The sequence below is a fragment of the Macaca thibetana genome, chromosome X (genome assembly GCF_024542745.1).
Source record: "Macaca thibetana thibetana isolate TM-01 chromosome X, ASM2454274v1, whole genome shotgun sequence".
Classification (NCBI taxonomy): Eukaryota; Metazoa; Chordata; class Mammalia; order Primates; family Cercopithecidae; genus Macaca; species Macaca thibetana.
This window is the reverse complement of record NC_065598.1, coordinates 148,177,525-148,203,405: the sequence shown is the minus strand read 5'-3', so window position 1 is coordinate 148,203,405 and position 25,881 is coordinate 148,177,525. Positions and strand designations below refer to the sequence as shown.

Here is a 25,881-nt window from a genome sequence, read left to right as displayed (position 1 = left end):
AGCGGGGAACCGTGGAGGGTCATGAGCAGGAGAGGGGCAAAGTCTGGTGTAGGATTCTGCCATATGCTGCTTGGGCCACGTGCTGAGCCGTTCGCGAGTTGCTGTGAAGAAATACTTGAGGCGGGGTCATTTACAAAGACAGCGGGTTTGTTTTGGCTCAGCAGCACCGGCATCTGTTACTGGTGGGGCCTCAGGAAGCTTCCACTTATGGCAGAAGGCAAAGGGGGAGCAAGAGAGAGGCAGAGGAGGTGAACTCACAGTGAGAATTCAACTCCTTCCGGAGGTGAGGACAGCACCAAGCCATTCATAAGGGATCCAACCCCATGACCCAAACGCCTCCCACCAAGGCCCCACCTCCAACATTGGGGGTTGCATTTCAACCTGAGACTTGGAGGTGATGAACGTCCAAACCACATCAGGTTGCTGCATGGAGAATGGGCCAAACAAGAGAGAGGAGAGTGATGGCAAGGCAGGCAGAAGCAGAGCGTGGAGGGCTTTGGTGGAGGGAGGGCGAGCCATGGGCCTGGCCAAGGGGAAGGGGAGGGGCACAGTCTGGGGAAGCCCCACAGGGGCTAGTTTGGGAATGTGGTTTGTAACCAGAAGATCTTGTCACAGCCAAGCTTCCCGAGGAGAGCATCCACCTGGGAGAGTGTCACAAGGCCTGGGCTGGCCGTACAGAAGCTGGAGTAGGGGACACTGAGCTCCCAGATTTGCTGGTGCCCAGACAGGGCCTGCTTCTGTTTATCTGACTGGCCAGGCTCCAGCTGTGCAGCCGAATCCAGCAGGTGGTACCCTTAAAACCCTGGCCTGTTGGGCACGGTGGCTCACGCCTATAATCCCAGCACTTTGGGAGGCCAAGGCAGGCGGATTGCTTGAGCCCAGGAGTTTGAGACTGACCTGGGCAACATAGCAAGAACCTATCTCTACAAAAATTAAAAAGAAAAATTAGGAGTGGAGGCACACATCTGTAGTCCCAGCTACTCAGGAGGTCGAGGGCCAGTGGATCACTTGAGCCTGGGAAGGTGAGGCTGCAGTGAGCCATGATGGCACCACTGCACTCCAGCCTGGGCGACAGTGAGACCCCCCTCCAGATCAAAAAACAAGAGAAAAAGCCCAGTCTTGCCACTGACTTGCTAGGTAGGTGACACCAGGTGGGGCCCTTCTCATTGGGCATGCTAGAAGAGTCTCAATCCCGGGATGGGACAGGCAGGCAGATGACAGCCTGATTTTGGCTGCTGCTGCCTCTGTGGAGGGATCTCTGGTTTTGGGCCCTCTCACCTGTCTTGAGCTGAGGTGCCTCTCTCTCATCACTCTGGGCTCCCCTGGCCTCACGGTGGCCTGGCCTCAGGTGCCCTCCCCAAGTCCATGTTGGGATTGGCTAGGCCAGGCGTCTTGCATACCATGCTTCACAGACAGGCTGTGACCTGCCTCTCTGCTGCCTCAAAGCAGCAATGTGCTTATAAATGGTTAACAACCAGCTTTCCAGGAAAGGAAATGTACACGTATGTATGTAGGCATGGATCTCTCTCCCTTCCTCCCCTGTCTCTTTCTCTATATACACACAGGCACATGCATACATATACATGAACACACAATTTACAAATAATAAAATCCACAATATATAAAAAATGCAACAAAATATACAATATACTCTTCACTGTAAATTCCACATGGCCAATCGATACTCACAAAATACCTCCATTGACTTTTACTGAGTTCTTGTATCTGTATCCAGTACTTGATTGCAACGGATGGACAGGGGTGGTTCCCACATATATGTTGGCTGATGTTTTCATTTATTTTAATAAGATAAACTTGAAGCAGCTAAGATGAACAACTTCTTTGCTTAATTGGATGATAGTTTTCAAATACCAGAAATGTTTCTTTTTCTTTTTGTTTTCTATTTATAATGTAATGACCACAGACCCAGCGTTCTTCAGTTTAATCTGCAATGTTAGCATTTTTCTCATCGCTTTCTAAAGTCTAGGCAATCAACAAAGCAGTAATACATCAAGCCCTGGCATGCCGTGGCATGCCGAGCTCTGTGGTGTAATACTTCCACTTGGCCAGTCTTGAGCTACCAACATGAAGTCACTGAAGGTGACCTTGGGAAGAGATTCCAGGATTTCCACCACACACATCTGACAGATGTCAACACACAGCAACAGTAAAGCATGCTCGAATCATGAAGATGTGAGTTTTGAGTATCTCCTTTGTTTTTCATATAATTTGTCAGTTTACATAATTTAACTTTTAATAATGATATTGTTTGTTTAGCTCTCAAAATTCCTGGACGTTTAACATCTATTAGAATGGGTAAAACAAAAACTACTGACCACACCAAGTGTTGGTTTAACACGGAGGAGATGTGGAGCACCGGGGGTACCTGTGCGTTTCTGGTGGGAAGGGAAAATGGGGCAGCCACTTGGGAAGACACTTCGGCAGTGTCTGAAAACGTTAAACATGCACCTACCACATCAGCCAACAATTCCACTCCTAGATATTTACTCAAGACAAAGGGGTTGATGTAACCATACAAAGACTCATACTCCAATGTTCACAGCAGCTTTTTCATAATAGCCCCAAACAGGAAACAGCCCAAATGTCCATCAGGTGAGTGGTTGGACAAGCCGCAGTGCATCCACACCACGGAATACTACTCAGCAGGGAGAAGTGAGCTCCCAATGTGCGAGCTCATTTTCATGGGACTCACGGTGATGCTGCGGAGCCAACAGTGAACCGACTCCACTGCTCCAGCTCGCCCCTGGCCAGCTGCCTGCCCCTCGTCAAGCTGCGTCACTGACTGATGAGCCACATGAGGCCACCAGGGGTGTCTGCCAGTGGGGAGACAGTGGTGATCACAGAAGTGTGCCTGGGGGACATGTGACATAAGCCTATTGAAAATGGAGTTCACTATGGAGAGGGATGAATACTAAAATCAAAGGCCATAGCATTTCCAGCTTGTCTTTGTGCAGAAGACAATGTGAGGAGCACATTGAAAGCCGCAGCAGAAGGTTGGGGAGTGCCACGGGAACACAGCAGGATGTCTGCATTTCTTGTAAATGATATCCGCCCCCTGCCTGTTGCAAAGAATTCAAGCAGCATTGATGAGTGTCAGCTGCAGAGGTTTCATGTAGGGGACCTCCAGAAACAGTATCAGCATTGTGGGGACACTGCTTTCCTGCAGCTCAGCTTGTGAACACACCTCCCACTCACAGACGTGCACACTCACACACTTGCCCGCATGCAGACACACTTGCACACACACCCTCACACATACATACACGCACACACCTGCGCACACACGTGTGCACACACCTGCACACACTCGCACACACCTGTGAACACACTCGTATACATCTGCACACTTGCACACACACATTACCACGTGTGCACACGTGCGTGCACACACACACCCACACACACTCACTCTTGCACACACCCACACACTTGTCCACACACCCATACACTCACAACCACACTCAAGCACTCACACACCTGAGCACATACACCCCCCCAAACACTTGTGCACACACACATGCACACACCTGCACACATACTTGCACACATTCGTACACCCACACACACACACTAGCACACTCACACACCTGCACACAGTTGCACACACCACACGCATGTACATACACTTGCACATACACTCAGACACTCGCACACACACTTGTACACACTGTCAATCCATTCTAGACTTGTATTTGCCATTTAATGTCTCTTGAGCATCAACCTCTTCTAAGGGATTCAGCTGGGACAAGGACCTGGGAAGTGTTACTTGCATTTTGTCTTAGTCCCTATGGGCTGCTATAACAAAAATACTTTAGACTGGGTGGCTTATAAACAACAAACAGTTATTGCTCACAGTTCTGGAGTCTGGGAAGGCCTTGATCAAGGCACCAGCAGGTTCAGAGTCTGGCGAGGGCTGGTTTCTCAAATTGTGGAAAGGACAAGCTGGCTCACAGGGTCTCCTGTAAGGGCACTAATCTCATTCATGGTGGTGCAGCCCTCGTGACCTACTCACCTTCTAAATGCCCCATCTCCTACTACTGTCACCTTGGTTATTCAGTTTTAACATGAATTTTGGGGGTACACATGCAAGTCCCCACTCCCCCCACCACATACACATACACCCCCCCACACATCACATGCCCCCACCCCCACAATCTATACATGCACACACACACATTTACAGTTGTACCACACACACTCCTGTGACACATACATGACACTCCCACACATTCACTTATGATTTGGCATAAGTGGGATCTCACTAGGTGATGCTTTTAAAAAATCATAAACACCTTGGTGGTTTAGGAGTCCTCATAGTCAGTTCCCTCTAGGGTTTTAAGTGGATTGACATAATTCTTTTCATTTGTTCAGTCTCTGTAGTGATGTCTCCTCTCTCATTTCCTCATCATGTATAGTTTTCTTGGTACTCAACAAGGATTGTAAGAGATTTATACATTTCATTGGTCTTTTTCAAATAAAAAAATAGATTTTGACTCATGTTTTCCTCCATTTTTAATTTTCTGCTTCATTCATATTAGTTTTTTCTTTATTAATTCCATTTGGCTATTTTCTTTTGGTTTAGTTTTCATTCTTTTTTTAAAATTTCCTGAGATAAAAACCAACCTTTGCCATCTTCCTTCTTGAACAACTAAGGCACTCAAAGGCTGCAATTTCCTTCTAAATGTAGATTATTTTTTGGAATCAAAATCATGTCCTTTAATTGCCTTTTATACTTGGTATCATGCTGAACATAAATTATTTTAAGTTGTAGCATAGACATGAATCCATTTACAGCACGGCATTTCAATCAAAATACTGAGGAAGACAGCATATGTGTGTCTGTGTATATATTTTGTGCATGGACTTCTTTTTTAATCTTTACAATTTATCCAGTATATCTTTTGGGTTTTTGGAGTAAAATTGGTGTGTTATTATTGATATCAGCAATATCTTCCATGATAGAAAAGTTAAGGTTTCATGAAGTTTTGAAAACTTTTCAAAAATAAATTTAATACAGTTTCTGATAATTTCTTTAAGATTTCAGAAAGTCAAGAGTGTACAGATATTGATACTCAGGAGCTTCATTTACCTGGCCCATCACCGAAGAGGCAGAAATGGAAGACCAGGCTGAGGGAGGCTGGGGAGAGGAGTATCCGGAGGCTGAAGAGGAAGACGATGAAGAAGATGCCGAGGAAGAATGAGAAACTGAGGTGACGGCAGCTGGCAGTGAGTGTGGGTTTCTTACTTTACAGACACACCCTGTGGCATTCTTTTTGATATGGGAACTAACTTGTAAGAGAAACGCAGTTTCTCCATAGGTTTTCTAAAAGGATATGATGGTCTGAATTTGCATTGGCTGACACATGAGGGAGCTCTTACAATGGCGCTAGTGCCACTTTTATGCTTTTGGAGTGCACGTTCAGGGCTGAAAAGCTCTGGAAGCAGGCATGTCAGTTCCTGCTCCAGGGAGCCTCATGTGTTAAATGACACCCATGGGTCACTGGATAAGGTCATTCAAAATATATCCTCTGGGGGTATCCAGTTGTCCATCAGCCTGGCAGATCTCTGCGTGGTGAGGAAGAGAGCTGCTTTCTATGCCTGTTAGGAGAGCCAAATTGTTTTCCATGTGTAGAACTTTTAAAATTACAAATACCACCCACTGACTACATTCCTATTTCAATAGGGAGCAGCAGTATATGTGGGCATAGCATTGGCTGGGTGAATACAATTTCATACTTTCGTATTCCAAAGCTACAGATAGATAGTTTTTAAAGGTAATTATATGTTTAAAGAGAAGTGTCCAATCTTTTTTTTTTTTTTTTTCTGAGATGGAGTTTTCCTCTGGTCACCCAGGCTGGAATGCAATGGCACAATCTTGACTCACTGCAACCTCTGCCTCCTGGGTTCAAGCGATTCTCTTGCCTCAGCCTCTCGAGTAGCTGGGATTACAGGTGCATGCCACCATGCCCAGCTAATTTTTGTAGTTTTAGTAGAGACAGGGTTTTGCCATGTTAGCCAGGCTGGTCTCGACCTGACCTCAGGTGATCCACCCACCTTGGCCTCCCAAAGTGCTGGGATTACAGGCATGAGCCACCGCGCCCAGCCGAATCTTTTAAAACTTTGATGTATTAGTATCTTTTGAGTGATTTGGGTATTTCAAATTAAAGTGTGTATTCAATCTGTACCCTAAACATTATGGCCAGTGATGTATTTGGTGTTGAAATTGTATCTGTCAATAACCTTGACACTTTATTATCGCTAAATGCAGATTTTACCGTGTCCTATAGGTTTGCTATTAAACATTCTTCTTTGCTTTGCTTTAGGGATAGACTGTAATTTTGCTTTCCATTCCCTTCTTGATTTCATGCTTATATAGTGCAGTTTATCTTAATTTCTGAGTAATTATGATTTCATGGTGTTTTTTTTTTTTTTTTTTTTTTGAGACAGGGTCTCATTGTCACCCAGGCTGGAGTGCACTGTTGCGATCTGGGCTCACTGCAACTTCTGCCTCCCGGGCTCAAAGGATCTTTCCACCTCAGCCTCCCAAGTAGCTGGGACTACAGGCATGCGCCACCACAGCCTGCCGATTTTTGTTATTTATTGTAGAGATGGGGTTTTGCCATGTTGCCCTCTGGTCTTGAATTCCTGAGCTCAAGTGATCAACCCTCCTCGGCCTCCCAAAGGGCTGGGATTACAGGCATGAGCTACCACACCCAGCCAATCATGTTTTATTGTGTATTTTAGTTCTATTGGATAATAATCTGAGGATGTGTTGCTTAAAATATCACCTTTTCGAATTAAGGTAGTTTGGGGGCTGCTTGAGTTCTCTAGGGATGCCATAACAAAGTTCCCTAAGCTAGGGGGCTTCAACAGCAGAAATGGACTGTTTCTCAGTTCTGGAGGCCAGAAGTCAGAGATCGAGGTGTTGGCAGGGCAGGGTTCCTCCTGGGGGCTGTGAGGGAGAATCTATTCCAGGTCTTTCCCTAGCTTCCAGGACTTTGCTGGCCATCTTTGGTGTTCCTTGATTTGTGGCAGCCTCTCCCCAATCTCTGCCTTCATCTTCACACAGCCCTCTTTCTCCCTGCATAGAAGGCGCTGTGTCCACATTTCTTCTTTTTATAATGACACAGTCATATTGGATTACAGCCCACCCTAATGACCTCATTTTAACTTGATTACCTCTGTGAAGATCCCCAAATAAGGTTCCATTCTGAGGTACCGGGGGTTTGGGCTGTAATATATTTTTTTTTTAGGGGGAGGAGGGAGGCAGACACAATTCAATGGATAACAGAGGCTGAATACATAAATAATTGTAAAAAATGTTACAGACTCTGAAACAGCTTTTCTATATATCTCTAAAATCTGGTTGACAATTGTACTATTCAATTTCCTTTACATTTTTACTTGTTTTTTTGTTGACTGTATCTGTCTGATTTAATGACAATATATTAGAACATTCCATTGTAATTGCATTTTCTTGAAGTCTTCCTTCATGTCTAGTCATTTTTCTTTATGCATTTAGTTGCTGTGTGTTTGTGCTTACTGCATTATGACTGTATTAGAGCTCTAACATACATATACACATGACACATATATACTGATGAATACATGATACATATTATAGCCAGGCACTGTGGCTCATGCCTGTAATCCCAGCACTTTGGGAGGCTGAGGCAGGCAGATCACTTGAGGCTAGGAGTTCGAGACCAGCCTGGTCAACATGGTGAAACCCTGTCTTTACTAAACATAACAAAAATTGGCCAGGTGTGGTGGTGAGCCTGGGCGACAGAGCAAGACTCGGTCTCAAAAAAAAAAAAAAAAAAAAAAAAATCCAAAAAACCACACCAAAAATACACATTCTATCCATGCCACGTATATAATATATATCATATCGTGTGCGTGTGCGTGTGTGTGTGTGTGTGTGTGTGTGTGTGTAGAGAGAGAGAGAGAGAGATTTTAAGGAATCAGCTCACGTGACATAGAGGTTGGCAAGTCACTGGAGACTCAGGAAAGAGTTTAGTTTGAGTCCAAAGGCTTGAGTTGGAGGCAGAATTCCTTCCTCTTTGGGTGACCTCAGTCATTTTCTCTTTAGTCCTTCAACTGATTGGATGAAGCCCACCCACAGCATGGAGAACAATCTGCTGTACTCACTCTTCTCATTTAGATGCTAATTTTATTTAAAAACACCCTCACAGCCACATCTAGACTGGTGTTTGACCAAAACTGGGTACTGTAGACTGGCCAGGTTGATGCATAAACCTTCCCAGTCACTATTGCATGGTCTGGTCTTTGTTCTCTGGAATTTTCTTTGTGCGTAACACCCACGAATCTATACTTGATACTTACAGACAGCCCAGCCAGCTCCTCTGTCGTCACTCATTTCAACTGCACACTTTGCAAGGGTGGCTGCCCACCACCTCTTCCTCTCTGAGGCCTCTGCTCTGTTGCAGGGGTTGTTTGGTCTTGCAACTTTGCAGTGAGCAGATGTTTGCAGAATGTAACCGACTCAAGTCTGGCCGCTTGCTGTTTGGAGACCAGAATACAAGAAGCAAAGTGTGGTGAAAGCAGCTTTTTTTTTTTTTTTTTTTTTTTTTTTTTCAGAATCTTGTTCTGTCATCCAGGCTGGAGTGCAGTAGCACAATCTTGGCTCACTGCAACCTCCGCCTCCTGGGTTCAGGCAATTCTCCTTCCTCAGCCTCCTGAGTAGCTGGGATTATAGGCACGCGCTACCATGCCTGGCTAATTTTTGTATTTTTTGTAGAGACAGGGTTTTGCCATGTTGGATAGGCTGGCCTCAAACTCCTGACCTCAAGTGACCCACCCACCTTGGCCTCCCAAAGTCCTGTGATTACAGGCGTGAGCCACCACTTCTGGCTGAAAGCAGCTTTTACTTGAGTGCTAGCAGGTGGGAGAATGGCCAGGCTGGCCAGGCTCAAGCCTCAAAGGAACCATCTCAAGCTTTATGCGGGTGAGAGGGGTAAAAGGGAGCCTGGAATGGGAGACATGCAGGTGGGGCACTGGGCACAAGGTCTGTGTGCCTTGTTTCCTTGGCTATCTTGAGTCATGGTCCACCGGGAGCACGGGCTAGCATCATCTCTACAATGGCCAGGTTGTAGACTGACCACCTGGAATTTCACAGCTGGATTTCCATGCTCGGTTTTTCTCAAGATTAGCCCCCTGGCACTACTAAGCAAGCACAAAATTAGGTAAGTGAGCAGTGCAAGGGAGTGTCTGGTGGAAAGGGAGGGAAACAAGGAGTTTCAAAGTATGTTAAGGCTGAAAGCAAGAAAGGAAAGAAGTTTCAAAATGCATTTTGAAGCTAACCTGCTTGGTCACAAGGATTCTTACTTTCCTTCCCTGCTGGGTGAGTGGTGTTTGGCCGGGATGAGGATCTGCGGGCTGCCAGAGTTGCACAGGGAAGCTGGTCCACTCTGATCCGTTTCTGCTATTGCTGGTTCTTTCTGTTTGGAAGCTTCTGAGATGCTCCTGTTGTCCTGGGAGTTTGGGAATGTTTGCCAGGCAAAGCCCAGTTCCCTGACAATCTGGTCTGGAGTGGAGCTCAGCTAGCTCTCCTGAGGTGGAGATGGGCTTTTACCTCCTCTGGGAGGCCTTCTTCAGTCAAGGGCTGACCTGTCTGTCCTCTGCCCCTGCTCCTCACTTCTTGTTTGCTGGCCAGCATCCTCCCAATTTCCATCTTCTTGTTTCTAGCTGGATTTGTAGAAGCAGCGGCAACCCCTTAAGTGGCGTGGGATGTGACAGTCGCCACAGTCCCAGCGGAAGCCCCAGCCTCCTGGGTTGTCAGTTACCCAGGTACCTCCACAGGCCCAGCTCATTCCAGGTAGCTGGATGCCGATCCTCACCCCGGGCCCGGGGTTCCATGGCCTCCGCTCAGCACCTCCCACCTCTGGACCCTGGGCGCTCCATCCCTGCATGTACTGGGAAGACTGGAGGTCCTGCCAGCCTGGAGAGCCCTCTCCACAATGGGGGAAAGAAGGCAAAGGTGAGCTCAGCTGCAATGGGCATCACAGGCCGAGAAGGAAACCTCATCCTTTGCACAGTGCATGTCAGCTACCCTTTGATCTAGTCAGGCAGATGCCATCTCAAGATGCCCTGCTGCATGTTCTCATCCATCGTGAGTGCACCTGGTCAACAGTGTGGCCATTCTGTGCTAGTGAGTTGCCTGTATCCAAAGGAAAATGAAAACTTTCTCTTGGCAGTTAGGGCTTGGAGCCGGGACCTAGGCTAAGCTCCCAGGAAGGCAGGGAGCTAGGGGTGCTAGCTTTATGTTTGCATTTCAAAGAGATGTGTCCGGGGGCCCTGCAGACACACCTCCCTGGGCCCTAAGCCTAGCGGGAGCTGTATTGAAAAGGTTTACAAAGTATCCTTCCAACCTGGAAATCACGCATGTGCAGCATTCCCTCTCCTGCCGCGGAACCGGGGAACCGGAAGCTCTGCAAAAGAACCCTTGGCTTTTCCCAGGTCCCCTGGGGTGGAGAGGAGGACTCAGCATTTGTGGTCCCCTCCCTCAAGGTCCAGGGCTGAAAGGGACCCAAGCCGTCGGGAGGGGGCCTCAGCTAGTGGTGACAGCCTGGGTGCCAGGCCTCACCCCCAACTCTGTGACTGGCAGAAATGACCTCACAACCTGGCCTCAGTTTCCTCATCTGTAAAATGGAAACAATACAGTGATCCTGGGAGGGTGGGTCATGCCCAGGGCCCGGTACATAGCACATGTACAGTGCATGTCAGCTACGGTGACAGGTCCTGTTGTGTCTGAGCCCTTGCACTTCTTGTCATGCCCTCTGAGCCCTATATGACTGTCCCTGGCCCTGCCACCCTCATCCCTCCCCACTGCTCCTGGGAGGCCCACTGAGCTCCAGCCACACAGGCCTCAAACACACCTAGCCTGTTCCTGCCTGTGCTGGGTTGAAGGCAGCCCCCAAAAGATGTGTTCATGTCCTAATCTCTGCCCCCTGTTAGTGGGACCTTATTTGGAGAAAGGGTCTTGCAGATGTAATTACATTAAAGATCTTGAGACAGGGTCATCCTGGATTACCCGGGTGTGCCCTAAATCCATTGACAAGTGTCCTTAGGAGAGACACAGAGTGGAGGCACACAGTGGGAGGACAAGGCCACTTGAAGACTGAGCCCGGGGTTATGGCGATGCAGCCAAAACCCAGGGAAGTCTGGGGCCACCAGCAGCTGGAAAAGGCAAGGGAGGGGTCTTCTGGCTCTACAACAATAAGAGAGTAAATTTCTGGTGTTTTAAGCCACCTGGTTTGTGGTTCCTGTCTCTCTCTCCCCTCCCTCCCTCCCTCCCTCCCTCCCTCCCTCCCTCCCTCCTTCCCTCCCTTCCTTCCTTCCCTCCCCCGTCCCTCCCTTCCCAACTTCCTTCCTCTCTCTCTCCCTCTCTCCTTTCTTTTCTTTCTTTTTTTTTTGGACGGAATCTTGCTCTGTTGCCCAAGCTGGAGTGCAATGGCGCGATCTTGGCTCACTGCAACCTCTGCCTCCTGGGTTCAAGGGATTGTCCTGCCTCAGCCTCCTGAGTAGCTGGGACTTACAGGCACGCACCACCATGCCCGGCTAATTTTTGTATTTTTAGTAGAGAGGGGTTTTTGCCATGTTGGCCAGGCTGGTCTCAAACTCCTGACCTCAAGTGATCCTCCAGCCTTGGCCTCCCAAAGTTCTGGGATTACAGGCGTGAGTCACCCCGTCTGGCCCAGTTTGTGGCACTTTGTTACGGCAGGAAATCAACACAGGAAACGAACCCACTGCCTCAAGGCCCTTGCATTGGCTGTGTCTCCACCTGGACTGCGTTGCTTCTAACATCCACCTCAACTGGGTCTCTGCTCGAGTGTCCCCTGCCCCAAGAGAGACCCTGTCTGACCACTGCCTCGCTTCTACCCACGCAGAAGGCAGCCCTCCAGCCACACTTTCTCTCCTTCCTCTTGGTGTGTGTCCCTTCATTAGGAAAAAGGCCAGCTCTGTGAGGGCAGGACTTGGTCTTGCTCACTGCTCCCCAGCACCAGCCCAGGGGCTGGCATGGAGCAGTACCCCAGCGTGGATTTGCTGAATGAGAGGATGGATGGAGGCTTTTTTCATCTTCATCACAGTGGGGAACTGTGGGTCCCCTCCACCTTTTTTTTTTTTTTTTTTTTTTTTGAGATGGAGTCTCACTCTGCTGCCCAGGCTGGAGTGCAGTAGCGTGATCTTGGCTCACTGAAACCTCTGTCTCCTGGGTTCAAGCGATTCTCCTGCCTCAGCTTCCCAAGTAGCTGGGACTACAGGCATGCACCACCATACCCGGCTAATTTTTGCATTTTTAGTACAGACGGGGTTTCGTCATGTTGGCCAGGCTGGTCTTGAACTCCTGACCTCAGGCAATTCGCCTGCCTCAGTCTCCCAAAGTGCTGGGATTACAGACGTGAGCCACCACACCTGGCCCCCTCGGTCTTACAGAAAGGAAACGAAGGTGCATGGCATCCGGAGTGACCAATGGTGGGTAAGGGATGGAAGAAAGTACAGGTGGCAGGGCTCCAAGGCCCACAACCCCAGCGCTCCTGAGAGTCTCACCAGCTGAGAACCTAGATGGTGCAGGGGCGGGGAGGGGGATGACCAAACGCTTTCCCAATTTCAAGGCAGGATTTAACCTTTGGCTTCTTTCCTTTTGTACAATCTTTTCCAGAAAATCAAATGATTTTTATCTTTGGTTATGGCCAACTTATGGGCATCATCTCTCCAAATGGGTAAAGTTAGGAAAATGGTAAAGGCGACTGGAGACTGGACTCCCTCTAGTTTGGGGGCAGAGTTCACACAGCTGCTCTCCCTGGTTGACTGGAGTGAGCAGTAATGCTGGAGTCCCGGAACTTGGGCACGAATCTGTCGCTGCTTGCTAGTGGTGAGTCTCCAGACAATTCCTTCCCATCTTTAAGCCTCAGTTTCCACATCTGTAAATGGTAATCAGGATGCCGACCAGTGGGAGGGGCTTGAGCAAGGCTGGCCTCCTCCCCCTCACCCCCAGCCTTCCAGGGTTCAGGTATAAAGAGCTGAGGGCCCTCAGGTTGATACCTAGGTGTGGGCAGGGCTGAGCTCCCTCCAGAGGCTCTAGGGGAGGGTCCTTCTGCCTCTTCCATCTTCTGGTGGCCCCGGGTGTTCCTTGGCTCCTGGCCTCATCACTCCTATCCCTGTCTCTGTCTTCACATGGTCTTCTCCCTGTGTATCTGTTCCTTTGCATGGCATTCTCCTCTCTTTGTAAGGACAGCAGCCATATTGGATTAGGGGTGCACCCTACTCTGGTATGACCTTATTTTAAATATTTACATCAACAATGACCCTATTTCCAAATATGGTCACATTCTGAGGTATTGGGGGTTAGGACTTCAACCTACTTTTTTGGGGGATACAATTTGACTTATAACACCACCCAATCTGCATCCTAACCTTTTTCTCTGGGGATAAGACCCCAACTTTGTTCAAGACATCAGTGGGCTCAGCCCCAGGTGATAGGTCATGAAAATCCATCCCATCCCCAACTTTCTCAGCCTCTCTTGAGGTTAGGGGTGGCCACATGATCTAGTTCTGGCTCCTGAGATCTAAGTGGAAGTCTGCCAGGCTAGTTTCTGGGAAAATTGCTGCTTCCTTGATAAAAGGGGACAGAGTGTCTGTCTCTGCCTCTTCCTCCTTCTGTCTAATGCATATGTGATGGCTGCAGCTTCAGCAGCCATTTTGTGATCACACAGCAAAGTCAAGCAAATCAGAAAGATGCTGGGTACTGCCAAAAGCTCTGCTGCTGAACCGATGCCAGAAAGCTACCCCAGAGTCCTTAGGTGAGAAAACAAAGCTTCTAATTATTTAATCCACCATAGTCAGGTTTTCTACTACTTGTGGCCACTTTCCTAACTGATATGCTGTGTTTATTTCTTCCTCCATCCCATTTCCATAACCAGAGGAGACCCTGTGGTCTGAGTGTTCAGTCACTGCAGTCAAGCTGCTCTCCTTCTCCTCACCTGTGCTCTCCTCTTTCCTCCTTTGTCATTCTCTACCTCCTCTTACCTTGTTCTCATGTAACCAGCTAGAATATGGAAGGAAAATACATTATATAGTAGATGAGGAATATTTTCATTGAAAAAAATGAAAAAAAAATTAATTCTTACTTTCTTATTTTGATTTGATTTGAGCTCTCACAGCTCTGGAGGCTAAAAGTCTAATGTCAACGTGCCAGCAGATCTGGTTCTTGGTGAGGTTCTGTCAGAAGCCTTTTCCAGAAAATGGTACTTAAAAATTCTTGGAGCCTGGGCAACATAATGAGACCCCTATCTCTACAAAAAATAATTAAAAAATTAGCCAGGTGGCCGGGCAAGGTGGCTCATGCCTGTAATCCCAGAACTTTGGGAAGCTGAGGTGGGCGGATCACATGAGGTCGGGAGTTTGAGACCAGCTGATCAACATGGTGAAATTCCGTCTCTACTAAAAATACAAAATTAGCCAGGTGTGGTGGCAGGCACCTGTAGTCCCAGCTACATGGGAGGCTGAGGCAGGAGACTTGCTTGAACCCAGGAGGTGGAGGTTGCAATGAGCCAAGATCGTGCCACTGGACTCCAGCCTGGGCGACAGAGTGAGACTCATCTAAAAAAAAAAAAAAAAAAAAAATTAGCCAGGTGTGGTGGCACATGCCTGTAGTCCCAGCTATTTAGGAGGTGAAGGTAGAGGCAGGAGGATCGCTTGAGGCCAGGAGGAGGGCAAGACTGCAGTGAGCCATGACTGAACCACTGCACTCCAGTCTAGGTAACAGAGCAAGACTCTATTTCAAAAAAAAAAAAAAAAAAATTGGACACAGCTAAAACATCTTGGACACACAGACACACATAATATAAAACACAACTCTGGGCCGGGCACAGTGGCTCACGCCTGTAATCCCAGCACTTTGGGAGGCCGAGGCAGGTGGATCACGAGGTCAGGAGATCAAGACCATTCTGGCTAACGTGGTGAAACCCTATCTCTACTAAAAAAAAAAAATAATACAAAAATTAGCTGGGCATGGCGATGTGTGCCTGTAATCCCAGCTACTCGGGAGGCTGAGGCAGGAGAATTGCTTGAACCTGGGAGGTGGAGGTTGTAGTGAGCCAAGATCGCATCACTGCACTCCAGCCTGGCGACAAAGCCAGACTCTGTCAAAAAAACCCACAAAAACACAAAAACACAACACAACAAAACAAAACAAAACTGTGGCCAGGCGTGGTGGCTCATGTCTTTAATCCCAGCACTCTGGGAGGCTAAGGTGGGCAGATCACCTGAGGCCAGGAGTTTGAGACCAGCCTGGCCAACATGGCAAAACCTCGTCTCTACTAAAATTACAAAAATTAGCTGGATGTGGTGGCAGGCACCTGTAATCCCAGCTACTCAGGAGACTGAGGCATGACAATCGCTCAAACCCAGGAGGTGGAGGTTGCAGTGAGCCAAGATCGCGTGACTGCACTCCAGCCTGAGGGATAGAGCGAGACTCTGTCTCCAAAACAAACAAAGAAACAAACAGACAAAGAAACAAAAAAATAGCTCTGTCTTATATTATGGCTGAGGCTGCAGTCAAATATGGGCTGGGCTAAACAAAAACATCATAGGAACAAACAAATACACCTAATTCTGTCATCCTCATCCTCATATCGCAGCACACAGTTAACTGTTCAGTCTATATATCTGTTAGATAAATGAATGACTAAATGAGAATGCAGGGTTACTAGGAATGGTTGAAACAATACCCATAAACTCAATAACCATATGTAGGGATCTACTAATTATTTAATCCACTCTAGTAGGTTCTCTAGCAACCCATATCCAAGGTCTAGACATTGAAAGTACAACCCATTGTTGAGAGAAATTAAAGGCGGCTCCCAACATGGAGAGATACACCATGTTCACAGATTGAAAGGCTCAATATTGTTAAAGATATTGATCCTCCCTCAAATGGTTTATAGATTCAATGCAATCCAATCAAAACCCCAGTAGGCTTTTTCCCCCCATAGAAATTGGCAGGGTATTCTAAAACTCATGTGAAAGTGTGACAAATTTTGAATAGACAAAACAACTTTGAAAATGAAGAACAGCATTGGAGAACTCACAGTACGTGATTTCAAGACATGTTACAAAGCTACAGTAGTCAAGAGAGTGTGGCATTGGCATCAAGATAGACATTGTCTCAATTTGCTTGGGCTGCTATAGCAAAATACCACAGACTGGGTGGCTTAAACAACAGACATTTATTTCTCACAGTTCTGGAGGCTAAAAGTCTAAGGACAAGGTGCCAGCAGATTTGGTTCTTGGTAATAGTTCTCTTTGGCTTGGACACAGCTGCCTTCTTGCTGTATCCTCACACACAGTGGATAAAGGAAGCCCTAGTGTCTCTTCCTCTTGTTGTTGGGAACCAATCCCATCATGAGGGTCCCACCCTCATGACCTCATCTAAACCTAATCAGCTCCCAAAGGCCCCACCTCCTAATGCCATGTGATATGGTTTGGCTGTGTTCCCACCCAAATTTCATCTTGAATTGTGGCTCCCACAATTTCCATGTGTCATATGAGGGTCCCAGTGGGAGGTAATTGAATCATGGGGGCGGGCCTTTCCTATGCTGTTCTCGTGATAGTAAGTCTCACAAGATCTGATGGTTTTATAATGGGCAGTTCCCCTGCACAAGTTCTCTCTTCCTTGCCACCATGTAAGATGTGACTTTGCTCCTCCTTGCCTCCCACCATGATTGTGAAGCCTCCCTCACTGCATGGCCCTGAGAGTCAATTAAACTTCTTTTTCTTTATAAATTACCCAGTCTCGATATGTCTTTATTAGCAGCGTGAAAATGGATTAATACACCATCCCACTGGGGATCAGGGCTTTCACATATGAATTTTCAGGGGACACAAACATTCAGTCCATAGTGCTGACTGATGAGGTACCATGAAGAGTCCAGAAACAGACTCACACACATGTGGCCAACTGATTTTCCACAAAGGGGCTAAGGTAGCTCAACTGGAGAAAAGATAATTTTTTCAACAAATGGTGCTAGAAAAACTGGGTATCCATATATAAAAAAGTGAGTTGTGAATTTGCCTCACACCATACATAAAATGGATCATAGACCTAAATGTAAGAGTTAAGATTATACAACTTCTATAAGGAAATAGGTCTATGTTTTTATAAGAAGACACTGGATAAAGTCTTAGTGACTTGAGTTTTGCAAAGATTTCTTAAGTATGACACAAAAAGCATAAACTATAAAATTTAAAAGTCCATACCTTAGACTCCATCAACATAATGCAAATTCTGCTCTTTAAAATGCACTGTTATGCAAATGGAAAGGCAAGCCAGAGTTTGGAAGAAAAATATTGCAAAATACGTATCTGACAAAGGACTTGTGTCTACAGCTCTTACAACTTAATAAGAAGACAAACATTCTCTTTTAAAAATGGGCAAAAGACTTGAACAAATACTTCCTCAAAGAAGACATATGAATGGCCAGTGGGCACATGAAAAGATGCTCAACATCATTAGTTATCAGGGAAATGCAAATCAAAATCACAATGAAATACCACACCACACCCACTGGGATGGCTATAATGAAAAGACAGTAACAAGTGTTAGTCCGTCCTTGCGTTGTTATGAAGAAATACCTGAGATTGGGTAATTTATAAAGAAAAGAGGTTTAATTGGCTCACAGTTTTTCAGGCTGTACAGGAAGCATGGTAGCATCTGCTTCTGGGGAAGCCTCAGGGCTTTTACTCATGGTGGAATGCAAAGCAGGAGCAGGCACATCATGCTGCTAGACCAGAAGCAAGAGAGAGAAGGGGGAGGTGCCACACATCTTTAAAGGACCATCTCTCGTGAGAACTCAATCACTGTCATGAGGACAACACCAAGAGGATGGTACTAAACTATTGTTGAGAACCCTGCCCCCATGATCCAGTAACCTCCCACCAGGCCCCACCTTCAACATTGGAGATTACAATTCAACATGAGATTTGGGCGGGGTCACTGATCAAAACTTCATCAGTTGGTGAGGATATGGAGAAATTGAAACCCTTGTACACTGCTGGTGGGAACATAAAATGGTGCAGCTGCTGTGGAAAAGCTTGGCAGTTCCTCCCACAGTTAAACACAGAGTTACCACATGACCCAGCAATTCCACTCCTAGCCATATATCCAAGAGAAATGAAAACATATGTCCACGCAGAAACTGGTACACAAATGTTCACAGTAGCTTTATTTGTCATGGCCAAAACCTGGTAACAACCCAAATGTCCATCAACAGGCATTCAACAGGTATTGTGGTCCACCCATACAATGGGATCCTACCAACAATGAAAATATTAAGTATTGACATGCACAAAAACATCTGATGAAAAAATAATTGTGCTGAGTGAAAGAGGCCAGACGTACACTGTATGAGTCCATTTCTATGGAATTCTAGAAAATGGAAATTAATCTATAGTGACAGCAAGCCAAGCAGTGGCAGTTCGGATGGGGGACAGTGAGGAGCAGGAAAGAGGGGTTGCTGGGGGCGCAAGGCCACTTTTGGGAGTGGTGGATCAATTCACTGTCTCGATTAATGGGGGAGGTTTCATGGGTGTACACACATGCCCAAAACCCTCCAACTGTACACTTTAAAGACGTGCAGTTTCTTATATACCCATTATACCTTCATAATGCTGTCAAAGAAAGATTAAACAATCACTGACCTTCAGGTCTGCAGCAGGCCTCCATTTCCCACATGAATATTCCCCGGTAGTGGAGAAGGATCTAGTTTGGCCTTCCTGAACACAAAAGGAGGGCACTGCGCTCCTCTCAAAAGTCCAAGGACTTCAATTAAAGGTGTATAAGAATCTGCAGAGCAGCTGTCCAGAACTCCTGGAGGACCCCCGTTTTGTGAAGACAGTGACAGGTGCACTGGGGTTGGCATCAGATGGAACCAGCTGCAAGTCCCATGGCAAGTGGGAGCCCCTGAGACACGTGGCTGGGGCCCTTGTGTCAAAGCAGTCCCCTCTCATGCTGCCTCAGCCTCATCATGCCCCCAGCCCAACACCTCATGGGCATCACAACCATCCGGACGACTACAGTTATAAAATCTGTGGTGGTCAGTGTGTAAATTCAAACCCTGTGGTAGTCACAATTTACATTAACTTCCCTTTGTCATTCTTAGAATAATTCTTTCATGTTTTGGAAAATTGCTTCTCATCAGGAGCCTGTTAGAGCCCAGACTTTTGTATATGGCATCCCAGACTCACCACACTCTGGTTCTAACTGACCTTTTAGCTCATACATGTCCTACCAAAACCTCTCTGCCCTTCTAAGCTTCCCTGAACACACCTCATACTTTCCTTTCTTCCCTGCCTGTCCCAACCCAAGTACTTCCCAGCCAAGGACTCCCTTCCTTTCCCTCTACCTCCACTTCCTGTCTCCAGAGCTGCCCTTGCAACTACACTGGCAAGTGTGGGAGCTGTCATGTTGCCTGAAGTCTGGAAACAGAAACGACTGGAAAGAACACACAGCTGTGTTCTCAGGAGACTAATGTGGCACTTTGCTGGGGAACACAGGGGATCAGGTCCAGCCTCCCTTCCCTCTGGTCTCAGAGTCATGGTGTCTGAGTGGCCTCGGGTGGCTGCCTGTGGTACCAGTCAGAGAAGCCTGCACTCCTGGGCTGACCCGAGGCAGTTCACCCACAAGGCCTTTCTGTCTCACCTTCACAGGGACCCCCCAAGGAACACCCAAGGCCTGGCTCTGGCCATTTCCCACAATCCCAGGCTTACAGCCTTTCCTATAACCTTGAACCCAACGTCTTCCCATATAGTTTAAACCCTCAGAATAGCCCCTCTACACTAGAGGGCTCATTTCCAAGCCAATGCTCATAGACCTTCCTTATTTGCAACCAAAGTAAATGAGAACAATTCCATTTCACAACGAATCCAGCCAGGACAAGTTACTAGTTACATGGAGACACTGCCAGAGCATTTATGTGGCTCTTGAAGCATTCACAGTTTCAAAGGGCAAAAAGCCCAAAGGCAAAGGGGACCCAGGTTGGCATCCAGGAAAGTTCTTGGGTGGCGGGGTGGAGGAAGCCTTGGAAAACAGGCAAGACTTTCCCCATAGTTTAAGCTTTTACATTCTAGCTGTCCATCACAAAGCAAGCATGGGCTACCCTCCCAGTTCCCCACACAGCAAGAGGGAGGGAGCCCAATTTCAAGGCACCATTGAAGGAAAAACACAAATGTCCTTTTCGGACATTCTGACTTTAATTCCATGTGAAACCCGTTCAGTTCACGTGGCATACCTAACTGCCACACCCAAAAGAAAATGATAGCAATGACCACCTTTCAGTAAGAATGTCATTAAGAAGAGCTAAATTAGACCAAGCAATGATAAAAGGCTGCACTATTTTAAATGCCATTTATCTAAGTAAGCACTGGGGACCCTGGAGCTTTTCCGGGCACTCCAAAGTCACAGTGCAAGTGCCCAGCATATCTCCTGGCAACTCCACTTTCTGTTGAAAACTCCTGTACCTTGTCCTGCCTATATCTAGTCAGTCTTGGGCATAGGTCCTGAGGTGGAAAAAAAAAAAGGAGCTTCCATTAAAAACAGAGTTTGCTTATGCATCAGAACCAACAGCATGACAAGATACTAAGGAGTCGACTCTTCTTTAGTGAAAGCTGGCTACTGTCTGGCTTGTAGGAACGAAATCATTTACCTCCTAGAATGACGGAAATGGGTATCCGAGTGCGTGGATCTGTTTCTTTCCTGGTTCAGTTGAATGAAGCAAGACTCGAGCCCAATTGCATGACCTCCTGCCACGGGCACCTACTCTGCATGAGGATTGCGTTCCTGGACCCATGCCAGCCCTTGCAAAGACTGTCTGCACAGCAGAAAAACCCAGACTTCCCAATGGCCTCATCAGGGACCTCAAATACACCATTCCTAATACTTCTTTTTCTGGAAAATCCAAAGTCGTAGATGCTTCGGATTGCCTCAAGGCAAGGCTGGAGCCGACGATGGTCCCAAGCCTGAGTCTGAGGTGTTAGGACTGCAAGACCCATTTCACTCATGCTTACTGATTACCAGCACTGGGCCTGGCATCAAGGACACGGGGACAGGCATGACACACACTTGTGGGCTTATGAGACAGGCTTGCAGACAAGAACACAATCACAGGACAGGGGACAGGGACCTGCTGAAGGACGCTACGGTATAAGTGCAACTTACAAGAACTCTAGTTTTCAAAAAAATATATATATATATAACCTGTGTGTGTGTGTGTGTGTGTGTGTGTGTGTGTATAACATTTCTGGAGTTGTCCTAGTGATTGGCACTCCAAGCAGTATTCTCCGAGGGAATCCTGTATGTTCGGTCTTCCCACACTATCCTGATAGGAGCCAGCTGTCTTTGAACCTCCTCCACCTCCACCACACCTACCACCCACCTGCCCTCAGGCCTTGTGAATGACAAACCCCCTCTCCCCTGGGAGGGGACAGGGCTGGAAGGAGTTGGCCGCTGACCAGGACGCTGGGCTGAGAGCACCAAGGGGCAGAGCTCGTGAACCCAGCTCTGGGGACAGTGCTGGGGGACTAGGATAAGGCCTGCCAGCAGCTGCCTCTGCCAGCCCCTAGCCTTTTCCTTGAGAATTGCCCTTGGCTTTCAGTAAAGTGCCATTTGAAGGGTCTACCCTGTTTCTGCAGGGCTAAGGGGAAGAGGAGTGGACTGCATCATTGTAGGGAGAAGAGGGGTCAGGCTTGCCACCACTCTCATTGGTTTGGGGGGCAGGCCTGGAGTGGCCCCCTTTCTCCTGCCTGAGGTCTTCTCAGAGGGCTGGGGGAACTCTTATTTAGGGAGTGATTCCCTGATACTCCGATATGGCAAAATCTCTATTTTCAATGTACATTACCCCTGAATACAAAAACATTCAAAGCAACGGAATGTCCAATATTCTACAAAATGTCACGCAAAAGACATTTGATGAAAGATTTGTTCCTGGGCTTGCTCTTTTGCCTAAGTGCAGATTCCTAACCCGTCTGGCTTTCCTCCTAATCGTCACCAGCCACAAGAGAGGCTGCCTGATGGGGAGGAGCAGGTAAGTGTGAAGCTTTAGGCACTGGTGGTGGGGAGGGGCAGGGGGACAGGGGACAGAGAGGCCAGGGTGGCCTTTGCTGGTGGGGTCTGGGGGGAAGAAGGTAGTGGGCGGGCAGGGGGGGAACCAAAGTCAGCAGGGTGGCTAGCTACAAATGTCCAATTGTGAGTGACCTGAAGGGTCTTATCCTCTCTGCAGGGCCTGGGCTAGCCATTCCCAGAACCACAGGTGCTCAGGGATGATGGGGCCTGGGCGCTGCTCCTCCTTCCAGAAGCAGCTGGGGGCACCCAGACAAGGCGGGAGTTTTCCGGCACAGCCCCCCATCCTGTACCCACATTTAGGGAGTCTCTTGCCTCTGTGCTAACTTTAGCGCCTCCTCCACCTGCAATATAAGCGCTTAAAGGATTAAAGTGCTTTCAGTATCTTCTACCTGGGAACACTAACAACTCTTAGGACGAGGGGAACGACCCCCAGGGAGGAAATGAACCACTCCTCTGTAACTCAAAGCCAGCGTGCCCCTGGCTGGCTGGCCTCACTGGCCTCACGCGGCCTCCCCGCTACCCGCAGCAGGCGATTCTGATGCAAATCCGAGGGATGGTTCGCGCATCCCCTCCACACACGCCTGTACACACACAATAGTACCTGTGGCTCAGGGACGAGTGGCCCAGGTGCCGTCTCTATGCCTCAGCTGCAAGGCCCAGGACTCAGGAGGGAGTAGAGGGCCTCCATTCCCAGCCCGCACTGCCGTTAATGGAGGAGCCAGGGCAGGCGGCAGTCCTCGGTTTTGAGTCCTTCCTGCGTTTCTCAACTTCAGGGTGAGGCTCTGCCTGCGGTCTTCTGATGACCAAAGAGGTCAGGGCTGTGGCCGAAATCGAGGCCCTGGGAGGGCAGTCTTCCCATCTGAAGGGGGCTGAGCCTCGACGTCCCCTGGAAGGCCCCCCACGCAGACCGGCCCCGTGGGGAGTCAGCGGCGACTGGGCCTGGAAGGCCTGGCGGCCGCGCTCGGCGGCGGGGGGCTGCTGGCCGCCAGCGCGCTGCCAGGGCCAGTGCTCCCAGGGCCCGCTCTCCGCCGCGCGGTCTCCGCCTTCGCCGGGCGCCTGGCGCCGTGCACTGCCTGGTGCTTGAATAGGTTGGCGCGCCGGCCGAAGGCCTTGCCGCAGTCGCTGCACTCGTAGGGCTTCTCACCGCTGTGCACGCGCCGGTGCTGGCTGAGGCCCGAACGACCACGGAAGGCCTTGCCACACTCGCGGCACGCGAAAGGGCGCTCGCCGCTGTGGCTGCGCTGGTGGTGGATCAGCTGCGAGACACCCTTGAAGGCCTTGGCGCACTGGCCGCAGGCGTAGGGCTTCTCGCCGCGGTGCGTGCGCTGGTGCTCTATGAGGTTGGAGCTGCGGCTGAAGGCCTTGCCACACTCGGGGCACGCGTAGGGCCGCTCACCGCTGTGCACGCGCGCGTGCTCCAGGAGCGCGAAGCTGCGGCGGAACAGTTTGCCGCAGTCGCCGCAGGCGAAGGGCCGCTCGCCGCTGTGGATGACCTGGTGCTTGATGAGGTTGGAGCTGCGCGTGAACGTCTTGCTGCACTCGGGGCAGGCGTAGGGCTTCTCGCCGCTGTGGATGCGCTGGTGCTCCAGCAGCGCGAAGCTGCGGCGGAACAGCTTGCCGCACTCACGGCACGCGTAAGGTTTCTCGCCACTGTGGATGATACGGTGCTTGATGAGGTTGGAGCTGCGGCTGAAGGCCTTCCCGCACTGCTGGCACAGGTACCGCTTCTCTGCGCCTTTGGGGCCCTGCGACCCCGCGGCCGAGCTTGGCCCCAAGCCCTGGGAACCTCTCTGGAGCACAGACGACCTCGCCGCCTGCCCGTCCTTGCTACCTTGTGAATCTACCCCGGGGAGTTGTCGTCCAGAATGCTTCTGCGTTGAAGTCGAAGTCTTGCTCTGTGTTCTGTCACCTGGAAAGACAGTGCACCAGGCAGTGTCACCCTCATGCCAAGGCATGAGAGAGATGAATGAGCAGGAGGTGAGGACATAGGAGGATGGAACAAGGTGACCAGAGAACATAAAGTAATCACACAGGCAGACAGGAGAGATGAAGGGGAGGGAGGATGGGCTGGAGACAGCAGGGCTGCTGTGACACCTGGAGATTGACACCTGCCTCCAAAGAGGATTTCCCACCCAAAGCGGCAGCGTAGCTTCCCCTGCCCCCTTTGCCACTGCTATTTCTTTTCCCCCCGACGGGGGGCTGGTTGAGCACCTCTCACTCACCTATGTGCAATCCTGCAGTGGTCCAGGTTCTGGGGATGTCTGCTACCCAGGGTCCTTCCCCTCGCTCCAATTGGGAGATCAGGTGAGGCTTGGAGAAGGAAAATCCTGGGCGTGGAATATGAAGCAGGTCAGGACCACTATGGCTAAGGACAGGATCGCTCCTGAACTCAGGGCATTCTCAGTATCTTCAGGTAACAGAGAATAAAGAACTCTCTAAAGAGCACTACTGGGAAGGCCCAGAGAAAGGGCCGAGTCCCTCTAGGAGGGCAAGGGCTCCTGCGCGTCCAGGGCCAGGTGGGCATGGAGATCTTCAGTAGCTGGTGATTTGAGCCATGAGGGCAACTGTGTTTGTCACCTGGCCTGCAGGGAGGCTGGGAAGCTCATGAGAACTCGGGAATGTGTGTGGGGACCCTGAGGGACAGAAGAAGGGCTTGCAAGCCCCAGGGAGTATTGGGAGGCCAACAGCCATGTGCTCCGAAAGCTGAAGTGCCCTGTTTCATAATCCAACTCCACTGAGGATCCCAGACCCCTCCCTGGAACCCCAGGTCTGCCTGGTGAGGGTCAGAAGGAATCCAGGGGATGAAGCTGCTTTGCCTCTATGGGGCTAGATTATAGAGGCAAAAATCTGCGGAGTCAGCCCCCACAACCCCAAAGGCAGTAGGGTTCAATGTTGAAGCCCCTCTGGATTTTCCCTCCAGCGGCAACGGGAAATGGAGTGTTTCCATTTCCACTGGGAAGTGGAGTGTCTGAGCTAAGCTGCAGCAGCCAACCTTGCTGGGCACACTGGGAGAAAGACCAGAGGCCCAGTCCCACTCTGTCTCATGCATGCATCTCTCATCAGCTGCGCAAGGCAGGGGCAAGTCACTGGCACCCTCAGAGGTTCTGCGCCCCACCGGAAAACATTCCTGAGTGCTCCGGCCCCCATCTGTCTAGCCTGTGAATCCTGCTTTTGCCTTTTAATTGGCAAAATTGCTGCCCCTTCTGGCAGTGGGGGTACACTGGCATGGAAGGGGGAGAGCAGCGTGCTCCAAGCTGCCCCAGCTCCTCCAGGGACTTCTCAAGGCTTGACATCCAAGTCTACACTTTGTCCTTATGTGGGACCTCCCTGGTCAATGGAAGGAAAAGATGTTGCTAAATTTTATAAAGTGGAATGGATGCAAAATGCAGCCGTCATAGAAACAAATTAAGTCTAAAAGAGTGCACATAAATATTCCAGCAGAATTTGCATCTCTCTTTTGAGTAGAAAAACATTTAGTCGATTCATAACTTTATATACAAGATAAGTCTGATACTGAAACTTACAGGCCAAAGCATTTACCTAAAACATTTACAGACCACTTAGCTAAAAAGCATCTTACTGAGATGGCGGCTAGCCTGCAATGGATTACTGGTATTACTGGCCTGATGGAGAAATGCATTTATTCTTGGGCTCATAGCAACCAACAAACAGGAAACTCAGAAATAAATTGAGCCCAGAGACAGAGTAGGTGGGACTGGGTG

General features: G+C 48.9%; 2 protein-coding genes and 1 long non-coding RNA gene across 7 annotated transcripts in view; 1 reads left to right on the top strand and 2 right to left on the bottom strand.

The window, feature by feature from the left end:
• Positions 1–25,881, top strand: part of CETN2 (centrin 2) — a 628,428-nt gene that overhangs the window by 50,831 nt on the left and 551,716 nt on the right. For 2 of the 3 annotated variants that reach the window (XM_050775395.1, XM_050775394.1), the window contains exon 1: positions 22,233–22,242. The exons of the other annotated variant lie outside the window; for it this stretch is intronic. The gene's annotated coding sequence lies outside the window, so the exon portion shown is untranslated. Of the gene's footprint in view, positions 1–22,232; positions 22,243–25,881 lie in introns of those variants that run through there. 3 annotated transcript variants of the gene reach the window in all.
• The window catches only part of LOC126945446 (uncharacterized), a 430,470-nt gene that overhangs the window by 63,221 nt on the left and 341,368 nt on the right, over positions 1–25,881 (bottom strand). The gene's annotated exons all lie outside the window — the stretch shown is intronic.
• The window catches only part of ZFP92 (ZFP92 zinc finger protein), a 294,607-nt gene continuing 286,966 nt past the window's right edge, over positions 18,241–25,881 (bottom strand). For both annotated transcript variants that reach the window (XM_050775349.1, XM_050775348.1), the window contains 2 exons: positions 24,382–24,486; positions 18,241–24,068 (listed from right to left, as the gene is read on the bottom strand). In XM_050775349.1, coding sequence (XP_050631306.1) covers positions 23,083–24,068; positions 24,382–24,486 — 1,091 coding nt within the window. In that variant the 3' untranslated portion in view covers positions 18,241–23,082. The remainder of the gene's footprint in view (positions 24,069–24,381; positions 24,487–25,881) is intronic.